The following is a 12,208-nucleotide window of genomic DNA, read 5'->3' as shown; positions in this document are numbered from 1 at the left end:
GAATACAGCTGGCTCAGGATGGCTTATAATCTCTTTCCCCATGAGTTTCTAAAATTATAAAATGAGGTCAGGTGTGCTGGACCACACCTGAAATCTCAGTGCTTGGGAGGCTGAGGCAGGAGGACTGCTGCAAGTTCAAGGCCAGTCTGAACTGTGTAATGAAACCTTGTCTCAAAAAGACAAAAATAAAATTATAAAATTTTAGATGGTAAAGTCATAAAATTTTAGATTAATAAAAGCCAACCAGTAAGGTAATATGTTACAAGTGAGTTTTGCGAGGTTTCTACAATCATTCAAATAATTCTGACAGCTTTTTATATATCAGGCAATCCTTACTGCTATGTCAGTGCTTGAAAATAAACACATATTATCCACTCCTGGGCAAGACAGACATGTATCAAGTAATGTGCAACAAATGTAAAATTGCATAAATGGGCACATAAGATGAAGAAAATACTCAAAAATAAGGGAGATTGAATAAAACTTTCCAAGATCATCCTCAAGCAGAAACCCAAAGAATCTGTAAGATTTTTCCAGACAGAGAAGGAGAAAAAACCTTTCTAGGCAGAAGGAAGTGAAACAAGAAGTCTTATGGTTAGGGAAACATGATTGGTACAGATGAGTTGAAAAAGTCAATACAGTCACATTAAGGCGCTGTGTCTTCATCCTAAATTCAGTAAGAACACAATCAGACTTGTGTATTTAGAAAAGATCAATTCATTCCAGCTGTGCTGAGAATGGACGAGTGCTGGGCTAGAGTGGATGCAAGTGGACCATCATATGTTACCGCAACAGTCCAGGAATCAAAAGCAATTCAGGCAAAAGTGGTACTACTACAAAAGAAGACAGATTAGGCTTATTTAGGTTACAAAGGACTTGAAGATGTGGAAAGACAAAAGGTCTTTAGGTGTGAGAAACTCGGTGAAATGGCACTATTCATTGAGGCAAGCAAGAGTAGAATAGGCCCAAGTTTGAAAAGGGAAGTTTGCCAGGCATGGTGGTAGCACACGCCTATGATTCCAGCACTCAGGAGGCTGAGGCAGGAGGACTGTTACAAATTTGAGGCCAGCCTGGGATACAAAGTGAACTCAATGCCAGCCTCAACTGCATACTGAAACCCTGTCTCAAAAAGACAAAATAAAGCCGGCCATAGCTGTGCACACCTGTAATCCCAGCACTCAGGGAGGCTGAGGCAGGAAGATCATTGAGAATTCAAGGCCAGCCTGTGCTACAAAGTGAGTTCAAGATCAGCCTGAACTGCACAGCGAGACCCTGTGTCAAAAAGACAAGATAGATAAACCACCACTTGACTGGGCATAGTGGCACATGCCTGTAATCCCAGCACTTGGGAGGCTGAGGCAGGAGGATCATTGTGAGTTCAAGACCAATTTGGGCTATAAAGTGAGCTCAAGCCCAGTCTGAACTGCATAGAGAGACTCTCGTCTCAAAAAGACAAAAACAAAAAAACAAAAAAAAAGGGGAAAAAAATAAATAAACCACCACTCAAAGGGGGAGGGTAGTTACTGTTAAAGAAAATCATTCTTAACCTAAAATGTTCAAAATAGTGCTACCCTAAAAGATTCACTACTGTAGCACTCTAAATTAGTACTAAATAAGCCCAAAAATTAAGATTACCTATCTAAAGGACACTGAGTATATACCATTTATTTGGCTATAAAACGGATTCCTTCAGAAGGAAGACAATCCACTGTGGTCATATCCAAAGTGAAAATTTACTACTGCTTTCACTTTTCAGATATAAAAACTGAAAATAAAATTTTAAGAAACAAAACATTGGTACTTTCTATTCCCAAGTTCTCTACCTCCTGCTTTGTCTAGAAGATACTAAGTTAAGCACCTTCACTGTCAGGCATAAATGATAGAGGAAACAGAACAGGAATACACTGACAAGGCAGAAGAAAAAGACACTGCAGAGTAACCAAGAAAATTCAGTCAAGGGTTTAAAAGCTTTGTGGACCTCAATTAGCTCCTAAAGTTTAAAAACATGAATCCAAAACCAAATGATTTTCATTAACAGGAATGCTCAGCAGTATTACCTGCTTACAAGCAGGGCCTTGAGAAGGGGCTCCAGAAGGCAGCACTGTCATCTTAGAGCTGACAGCTCCATGTGTTACTGTCCCTGGAAATGGTCCATAGGGGAAGATCTGGAGGTAGAGAACAGTAATATTCATGATCCTCATCCTGCGTAAGCCTAGGTTAATGTGTGTCTTAGTTTCTAAAAAAAAAAAAAAAAAAAAAGTACTGGTGGTGCATCGTTATAATCCAGCATTCTGGGAGGCTGGGGCAGAACAAAAGTTCAAGCCCAACCTGGGCAACTTAATGAGACCTTTTTTTTTTTCTTTTTGGTACCGGGAATTGAACTCTCGACCTTGTACTTGCCAGGCAGGCACTGTGCCACTGAGCTATACTCCCAGCCCCCTGTCTCAAGTAAATAAATAAATAAATACATAAATAAATAAATGAAAACTTCAAGGGCTAAGACATACCTTGCCTCTGTGTTCAATCTCCAGTTGGGGGTGGGAGGAAGACGTTTAAAAAATAAAAATAAGTAAGTAAATAAATAATTTTTTTTTAAAAAAGCTTATGGAATGAGATTATAAACAAAAACTAGCCAGACACAATGGATCATGCCTATAATCCCACCTATGCAAGAGGCTGAGAAAGGAGGATCATGAGTTCAAAGCCAGCCTGGGCAATTTAGCAAGACTGTCTTAAAACAAGAAGGGCTGGAGCCAGGCGTGGTGGTGCATGCCTGTAACCCCAGCACTCAGGGAGGCTGAGGCAAGAGGACTGTTGTGAGTTTGAGGCCAGCCTGGGCTACAAAGTGAATTCAAGACCAGCCTGAACTGCACCAGTGAGACTCTGTCTCAAAAAAGATCAAAAAATAAAATAAAATAAAGTAATAAAATAAAATAAAAAGGGCTGGTGTATAGTTCAGTGCAATGCCGAGTTCCATCCCCATTAAAAAATTAAAGTTTCTAAAATAAGTTACAGAAAGTAGGGTTAATTTATCCTGGAGAATAATTTTTTATAAATTTAGGGTAGACTAAGGAACAAAGTTTAAAAAGTCTGCAGTAATGTGCAGTAATATCGTAGACCTTCACTTTCACCTACCATTCACTGACTCACCCAGCTCAAGTTCCATCCAGTCCTACAAGCTCCATTCATGGTGTTTTAGACAGACAGAACACTCGTTAAACTGTACATGCTATTTTAACTAGTTTTTCTGTTGGATATGCTTACATACACAAATATTTGCCATTGTGCTACAACTGCCTACAGTATTCTATATAGTAATATGCTATACAAAGCTTGTACCTTAGGAGCAATACAAACAGCATACAGCTTAGGTGTAAAGTCAGCTATACCATCAAGGTTAACAGAAGCACCCTGCATGATGTTCCCAATACCACAGAATCATGTTTCTTAGAATATGTCCCTATCATCATGCAATGTATGACTGTACTTACATGAAAAATGACTTTACTTCAGATACTAACTGCAGTAATTAAGGAACTATTTACCCTAGGTATATTGACCATTCTGTACAAAAACTAAAAACAAAAGCAAACCAACTTTCAGAGGAATTTAAGACAAAACTAAAAAAAAAAAAAAGACAAAAACTAAATGAGTAGGCAGGAAAACTGGGTTGCATTACTAGCCCTAAAAAGAACTTTGCCGGGTGTGGTGGCTCACACCCATAATCCCGGCACTCAGGATCACAGTGACTCTGAGGCCATCCTGGGCTACATAGTGAGTTCAAGGCCAGCCTGAACTCCAGAGATCCTGTCTCAAAAATAAATAAATAAAATAAAATAAAATAAAGCCTTTGCTGTATAAAATCTTTAGAAAGCTAACTTTAAAAAAAGTCATTACTTTTATAACATTAGAAATATACATATTTTTATATACATACATATTTTATTGAGGGAGAGTATGAATGAGATTATTTACAGAAACACAAATATTTCTATTTTACGCACTTAAAATCTTTTGAACTCCTAAAAGGCAAAGCTTTTTTAACGAAGGTATTTCTAACACTACTGTATTACATTCTTGCTGCTACTAATACTTAATTTGCTATCAATGGGAATAACTCAAAATGTCTCAGGACAAAAAAAGCCAAATAATACAATATTCATTTCATAAATTATCCTGTAAACAGGAATCTTTGCTCAGGAACTATGATGGCAGAGTGGAGAAAAAGTAGGTTAATATGTGAATGAAACTGAGGTTAACCCAGGGTCTAGTGTTCATTCTTCTCTATGTAAACTCTCATGGGCAAGCCCTTATACCCTTACTCCATGTTACCCTTGCCTCGGCAAAACCAGAGCATGGAACAGACAGTACGCATTCCCTGGAGTAAACAGGTGTTTGAAGAGAATATTTTAAATGTCATTAAAATAAACGCATTTGTAATTATCCCATTAAGAATGTTTTAGGACAAAAGTAAATGAATAATATCAAATACAATGTTAGACATTTTGGTCAAAGATATTACACAATTATATACTATTCTATATTATCATGTACATTATGTGTAATAACTGCATGAACATGCATACTTAGTTCATATATAAGTATGAACAATATACTTATATATTTTAAAATTCTATACAAAGGGTGATCAAAATATAGTGAATGCTTCAATTTTAAAAATTTATTATAGTATGCCCAGGTGTGGTGGTGCACACCTGTAGTACCAACACTCAGGAGGCTGAGGCAGGAGGATTGCTGCAAGTACAAGGCCAACCTGGGCTACACAGTGAGTTCAAGGCCAGCCTGAAGTATATACAGTGAGACCCTATCTCAAAAAATCAAAAAACATGCTTGGGATATAGCTCAGTGGCACAGTGCCTGCCTGGCAAACATGAGGTTGTGTTTGACTCCCAGTACTCCCCTGCAAAAAAAAGTGAAGAAAAAAAAAAAAAAAAAGGCACATGTATTAAGGTCCCTCAAGACTACCTTTTGCTTTCAGCATTCATCTCATCCATTACTCATCACTTTCTGAAGCAGTTCTGCGAATCTTCAAGGTGTGATCAAAAACATGGTGAAAACTGGTAACAAGTAGTAGTGAATAGAAAAGCAGGTTCGTACAAATATTAGTGTGGCCTGTCAGCTGGAATCACCATCTTCCAGTAATTTGCCAAAATGAACACAAAGGGAAAGAGGAGAAGAACCCAATATATGTTCTCTGGGCCTTTGAGAAAACATGGGGTTGCTCCTTTGGCCATACAGATATGCAAACCTATGGGAAGGCTGATAATGTAGACATCAAGGGAATAGGTACTGTTCAAAAAGAAATGCCACACAAATGTTACTATGGCAAAACTGGAACAGTCTACAATGTTACCCAGCATGCTATTGGCTTTGTCATAAACAAGAAAGTTAAGAACAAAATACTGGGCAAGAGAAATATGTGTAAACTAGGAATATTAAGCACTTGAGACAGCTTCCTAAAACGCATCAAGGAAAATGGTCAGAAAAAGCAAGCCAAACAGAAAGGTACCTGGGCCCAAGTGAAGCGCCAGCCTGCCCCGCCCAGAGAAGCGCACTTCGTGAGAACCAATGGCAAGGAGCCCGAGTTGGGGGAACCTATTCCCTATGAATTCATGGCATAAGCTGGGGGTATAGTTCTGCCATGTAGCAGTTAATTAGCAGCTAAGGTGTTCCAGGCCCTGCTTAAAAATAAAATACCATCCTGAATTGTAAGGATGGTTTTCTTAATCAAACAGCAGTGTAGTGCTCTTATCTCAAAGAAAAATATTTGGAGCAGACTCTCACTGTACCTAGTCAGTCATGTCAGGCCTTTACTCTTCAGTGTTTTTCTTAATGAAAGATGTGAGGGACTGAGCAGGTGTATACCTAAATGGCCAATATTTATGTTGGCTTGAAGATCTTCTAAATCACCATACGAAAAAGATGTATCAAAATAAACTGAAGGCAGTATATGACATTACCACTAAATGGTTTAAAGCACACGAATGCATGCAACACACACATACACAAAGTACAATGTGCCCTCACCCAGTTTATTCCCTGGATCTGGCACCCTGAGGTATCCGGCTCTTCCCCAAAGTAAAAATGAAAACTGATTCAGCGCACTGAAGCAGCCACAACAGCACAACTAAAGACACTTACAAAAGAGGGCTTTTAAAATTGTTTAAAGGGGGCTGGGATTTAGCTCAGCGGCAAAGCGCCTGCCTGGCAAGCGCAAGGTCGTGAGTTCGGTTCCCGGTACCGGAGAAAAAACCAAAAAAAAAAATAAAAAAAAATAAAATTGTTTAAAAGCAAGAATGATACAATGTTTGAGGCAAGGGGAAGTACTATGAGGAGAATTAATGGCAATGTATCGTCTATAATTTTTAAAAATTTAAATATTAATATTTTCATCATACCTCATATATTAAAATATGTATGAAGGAATTACGATTAAGATTTCTTTTTTGCTTTCCTACAATAAACACACATCATGTCTTTTTACCTTAAGGAGAAAATATATTTACTGTCTCACATACTGTAACACAGACTCAGAATTAATTTTAAAAGTAATTTTTATTTAGATAAAACTTCAGAGCCAAAAATTTAAAAAGGCAAAACATTTACTATTCAGTCACACAACTGGGATATATTAGGATTATTTCTTTCTTACAGTTAGGACCAGAGCAAGTTTTGAGTCAAAATGTTAGTTGTGCCAGCCACAGTGGCACATGCCTGTAATCCTAGCACGCAGGAGGATGATGAGGTCAAGGAAGTCTGCAGTACATAGGGAGTTCAAGGCCAGTTTATTCTATACAGTGATAAGATGTGAGCTGTATGAAGGAGCTCCTGCTTAACAGACTTTGGCTGTTTTTTTTATTTGTGGGCTATTTGGTTTTTTTGTTGTTGCTTTTGATTTTTCCAGCCCTAGGATAGAACCCAAGGCCTCACACAAGCTAGATAAGTGCTCTACCACTAGGCTACAACCTAGCCCACACAGGCTATTTTTATATAGATGATGTATTACCAAAAAATTGCCTAATGAAAGACCAAAACCAAAACTGTCCAAAAGAAAAGACAAAATACTCTAGAATTCTTTGTGGATAAAGTGAATACAAAGATCACAGCAACGTGGATGAACGTAGGGACATTATATAAGGTGAAACAAGCCAAACACAGGACACTGAGATTATCACTCATAAATCACAATCAAGACACTGATGACAGAAGTACAGGGTAGAATAGTGTTTACCAGAGGATGGGAAGGGTAATGGGAAGAAAGTGACACACAGGGGTTGGTTAATGGTACAAAACAATTAGATTAAATTCTTGTGTTCTATAGCATAATATGGTAAATACTGCTAATTACTGTACAATTCAAAATAGCTAGAATAGAGGATTTCAAATGCTTACAACACAAAGAAATGATAAATGTTTGAGGAAACTGACATGCTAATTACTGATCTGATCACTGCATTGCATAAATTTATGAAAATATCACACTGCAGGATTCTCTATTAGAGCCTCCTTCTGCTGACAGCTCAATTTCAGCCCAGTGAAACTGAATTCAGATTTCTGGTCTCCAGAACTATGAGAGAATAAATTTCAATTATTCTACACTTTAAAAACAATTACACTGTAGCCCATGAATACTTACAATTATATGTCAACTTTTTAAAAAAGTAACCTACAAACACAAGCTAATTACAAATTATATAATACTGGGGCTGGGGATTTAGCTCAGCGGCAAAAGCGCCTGCCTGGCAAGCGCAAGGTCATGAGTTTGGTTCCCGGTACTGGAGAAAAACCAAAAAAAAAAAAAAAAAAAAAAAAAAAAATTATATAATACAAGTTTATGTTTAAAATCATTTATTTATTTATATCTCTCTTCAATTTACCAATATTACTTTTACAGGACACTATAAACATTGCCAACTGGCAGTCATTATTTTACTTGTAAGGATGGCGAGGAAAAGTGTGGAGATGGCTGGTGACACATGCTGGCCTAGCAGGCCCAATGTCCTAGGTTAGATTACCATCATCACCAAAAAATCATATTTTACAAAGACCTTACCAATAGGTCAATAATATTTCAATTCATGATAAGAAAAGTTAAAAAAAAGAATGTCTTACCCCACCTTATTAGATTGAAATGTGTACACTTTAGAAATTTTCCAAAATATAAGCAGCTCCTAACTTAAAAGTAAATTTTTTTCCTATGAGCCAATTTGTTTTCTTTCAAAACAGACTTTTGGCCAGGTGTGGCAATACATGCCTGCAGTCCCAGTACTCAGGAGACTGAGGCCGGGGGATCGCTCCAAGTTTGACGCCAGCTTGGGCTACATAATGAGTTCAGGAGAAGGCTGAACCACACAGCAAGACTGTGTCTCAAAGAGCCAAAACCAAACCAAACCAAAACAAAAAACATTTTCTTAAAAAGAAAGAAAGAAACATGACCCCTCTCCCAAAGCCTATTGTACTTAAGAGTACATGAACAGTGACGTATGAGTGTAAGTCCTGGAGTATGAAAAAACAAGGAATCCAAAAAGGAAACTTGGCAAAATTCCGAAATTGGTTATGCTTTGCTTTGATGCTCCTATTTTCCTTTTGGTCACCCTACTCCCAACTGTAAGATGATCCTCACCTGAAGCACTCATTCCAAATTTCTTTCCCTTGATCTATCTCAGTAGTCAAGATAACTGATTTCAGCCAACACTTAAGTATTAGCATTACTAAAAAGGCTTTTCTCTGTGTCAAGAGATCTTGAGAATCTCATCAAAGTGAGCCTGGACCTTCTCCAAAGAAAAAAATTGCATATGCACTCACACAAAACTTTTCAGGCAACTTCAAGAGATTCAGGGTTAGGGCCGAGGACAGCTCAGTGGCACAGCACAGGTCCTGAGTTCAATTCCCCGTATCAAAAAAAGAGAAAAAAACCCCAAAGAAACAGGAGATTCAGGGTCACACAGTCAAAATACATCACTGAACTTCAAAACTATGAACTTTACATTTAAAACCCTCGTATTTGACATTAATATCATATGACCTCAAAACTCTTCAAGAGATGCCAGGCATGTTAGTGCACGCCTGTAATCCCAGTACTCAGGAGGCTGAGGCAGGAGGATTGTTGCGAGTTCGAGACCAGCCTGGGCTACAAAGTGAGCTTAAGGCCAGCCTGAACTGCATAGCGAGACTAACTCTTCAAGAGGAATTCTTAAGAAATTGGGCCAGGGATATAGCTCAGCGGCACAGCGCCTGCCTGGCAAGTGCAAGGTCATGAGTTCGATTCCCAGTACCAAAAAGAAAAGAAAAAAAAAAAAAAAAAAGAAACTGGCGGCTCACATGAATTTGCCAATATGTTTAAGAAAATGCAAAGGGAGAGAAGGAGAGAGGGATAAAAAGAGATGATTATGTATCAACTCTCTGCAAGGAATGTGATCATTATGTACCACAAACATGTACTGGTAAAAAATAAAAATTGAGAAACAAAAGAAAAAGCAAAACAAAAGAACCAACAATATGGAGATGTTGGAGGCAGTTCTGTCACTGGGCACCCTAAAACTTTAAAGTTACCAATCTCATAAGAGAAAGGGAAAAAAACAAGATGAATTCTAATCATGGATCATCTATTAATTTGAGTTTTAAAGGCCTGACCCCTGTATTTATTAATGATCTAGAAATCTGTGTCTAAACTATCATAAAGGTTGGCAAAATCGTACATACATACACACCTTAAATGACAAATCCAGTCTGTATCCCAATGAACTCTGTAGTAATTTAGATGCTATGCCTGAATCCAGATGTTCCCCCCAAAGTCTCATGTGGTCGTACGTGGGGCTTTTCAGAGAGGGCTGAATCTAGAATGTGTAATACTGGGATCAAGAGTATGCGCTTACAAATTAGTTCACTGACTGGTATGATGTAGTTCTGGGACTGGATAACGGGAAGGCCCTCCCTGCTGAGTCTGAGCTTGGATAAAATAAAAGGGACAGAAAGTTTGTCACTTGTAGCTTGCTGCCTTCTGCCTGCCATGAACTGTTTCTCCTCCATGATGCCCCTCTGCCATACCACCCTACCTTGGAGCCAGCCAACTACAACTACAAACTGTGAGCCAAAAAGACCTTCCCTCCTTTAACTTTGGGCATCAGGTATTTTTGTCTGAGCAATGAGAAAAGTAACTAAGATATATACCTAGTTTCTCTTAATCTGGAGCTTCTTCAACCATACAGCATTATCGTAACTGTTCAGCCACTCTTTTTCAACTTTCCTCTGCAGCCCCTCTTCTTCCGCTTGACTCTTGGAAGACCACCCCCACTAAGGTTACACTTAATTTTTTCCTCACTCCTAACATTATACACTATTGTCAGTTTCTATATGACCTTATTCTGATGAATGCAAATTAATCTCCATGTCCCCTTGAGGTCCAGTTCATTCCCACAGATAACCCATCATACCTTCCTCCTCAAATTCTACTTTTTCCTATGCTGTCTATCCTAAAGGTATCATCATCCATTAATCAGACTTTAATCTGTAACTCCCTGAACTCAACAGTCACCCAGATCTGACTGTGAAGTAAAAATTTTCTCCAGAGCCAGGTCTGGTGGCACACACCTGTAATCCCAAAACGCAGGAGGATCATTGCTAGTTCAAAACCAGCCTGGGCTACAAAGTGAGCTCAAGCCTAGCCTGAACTGCATAGTGAGATCCTGTCTCAAAAAAGACAAAAAAAAAATTTTTTTCTCCAGAATTTATCTCCTCTTAACAGTCTCAAAGGTATCTCATCCAATATTCACATCACCTATCTAAATCCAGAGTAAGAGTCGGGGCTGTACCTTAATCGTAGACTGCTTGCTTGGCATGTGTGTGGCCCTGCCTACCATGTACAAGACCCTGGGTTCAATTCCCAGCACTACAGTAGTAGCCAGAGATTTCCTTCTCCAACCTCTGATGGTATCAAACACCTACAGAGTAAACATACTTGGGAGCACAGCACTACAAACTTCCTCAACAGTTTCACTTCCTACTACTCTACATCTAGAGTAAAAGCTACTTGCTATTTCTCAAATTCCACTACTGATGCCCTTCCTCTAGCCTCCTCTTTCCATCAGTAAAACAGCTGCCCACTTTTCAGTCCTTCTCAAACCTCCCTTTCATGTCTTTCCTAATCTCACCTTGTCTCCGTACCCTCACTGTCCTCTCCCCAGAAGAAATCCCTTTCTCTTCCTAGCCCCATACCATTCTTTAGTTTCCAACAAGTTGTCTTACGTGTAGTTAGTTAAGGCCACTCTTTCTCCCTTCCTACAGCAGGCCCATGGTTTGTGATTCTAGCACCTAGCACATGCCTGGAATACAGAATGCCCTTAATCAATGTCTAGTGAATGAATGGCAAAACTCCAAAGAGATGACACACGTAAGCAGGGTATGCTTATATCTTAAGGAGGGTATGCTTCACCCTCTTCTGAACATAAAACAAGAATGAGGCCCCTTGATCCCCAGCTCCCTGTATCTAGCCCACTGCTTAAATAGCTTTAAGCAACCTTTCAAGGGGACATTTCCTCACTTCCTCTTGTTCTTTGTAGGGTTAGCTGCCAGCCTAACCACATTAGCATTCAGTAGCAGCAACAAAACAGACTCTAAATTCTAAACAGCAAGGACTACAATTACCAACAGTAACTGGCAAGAACGGTCATAACATATATGCATACAAGGATCACTTTTCAAAAAAAAAAATACTGAAAAAGACCCAGTATAGTTTACTCAACAGATATCACTTAGAAATCTTAAGAAAATCTCCACTTAAATTATCAGCAAAACTCGATGTTTGTAACCATAAAAATCAGCATCTGTATTAAATGCTGTACTTAAAAAAAAAAAAATTAAAAATAAATAATTAAATAAATGCTGTACTTATATACTAAAAATGAAATTACTATAAAAAGTAGTAATCTAGATCACTAAACTGATGACCCATATAAAAGTAGCTACTTTTTAAAATACCTCCAAAAATATTCCAGTGATCATCCCAACCTATAAAACTAGATTATTTAGCCAAGTATGATGGCACACGCCTGTAATCCCAGCACTCAGGAGGCTGAGGCAGGAGGATTGATGCAAGTTCAAGGGCAGCCTGGACTACAAAGTGAGCTCAAGGCTTGCCTGAACTACATAATGAGGTGAGACCCTGTCTCAGAAAGAAAGACAAAAAAGA

The 12,208-nt window shown here is 38.6% G+C and overlaps 1 protein-coding gene across 9 annotated transcripts in view; it reads right to left on the bottom strand.

The window, feature by feature from the left end:
• Nrf1 (nuclear respiratory factor 1) overlaps positions 1-12,208 on the bottom strand; it is a 146,208-nt gene that overhangs the window by 129,384 nt on the left and 4,616 nt on the right. For 2 of the 9 annotated variants that reach the window (XM_013503278.1, XM_013503277.1), the window contains one exon: positions 2,058-2,165. The exons of 4 other annotated variants lie outside the window; for them this stretch is intronic. In XM_013503278.1, the coding sequence (XP_013358732.1) occupies positions 2,058-2,108 (51 nt within the window). In that variant the 5' untranslated portion in view covers positions 2,109-2,165. Of the gene's footprint in view, positions 1-2,057; positions 2,166-9,731; positions 10,020-12,208 lie in introns of those variants that run through there. 3 more of the 9 variants (XM_013503276.1, XM_013503280.1, XM_013503282.1) reach the window with 3 other exon arrangements.

This window comes from Chinchilla lanigera, unplaced genomic scaffold (assembly GCF_000276665.1).
Source record: "Chinchilla lanigera isolate Chin_1 unplaced genomic scaffold, ChiLan1.0 scaffold00078, whole genome shotgun sequence".
Taxonomy (NCBI): domain Eukaryota; kingdom Metazoa; phylum Chordata; class Mammalia; order Rodentia; family Chinchillidae; genus Chinchilla; species Chinchilla lanigera.
This window is presented reverse-complemented; position numbering and strand designations above follow the sequence as displayed.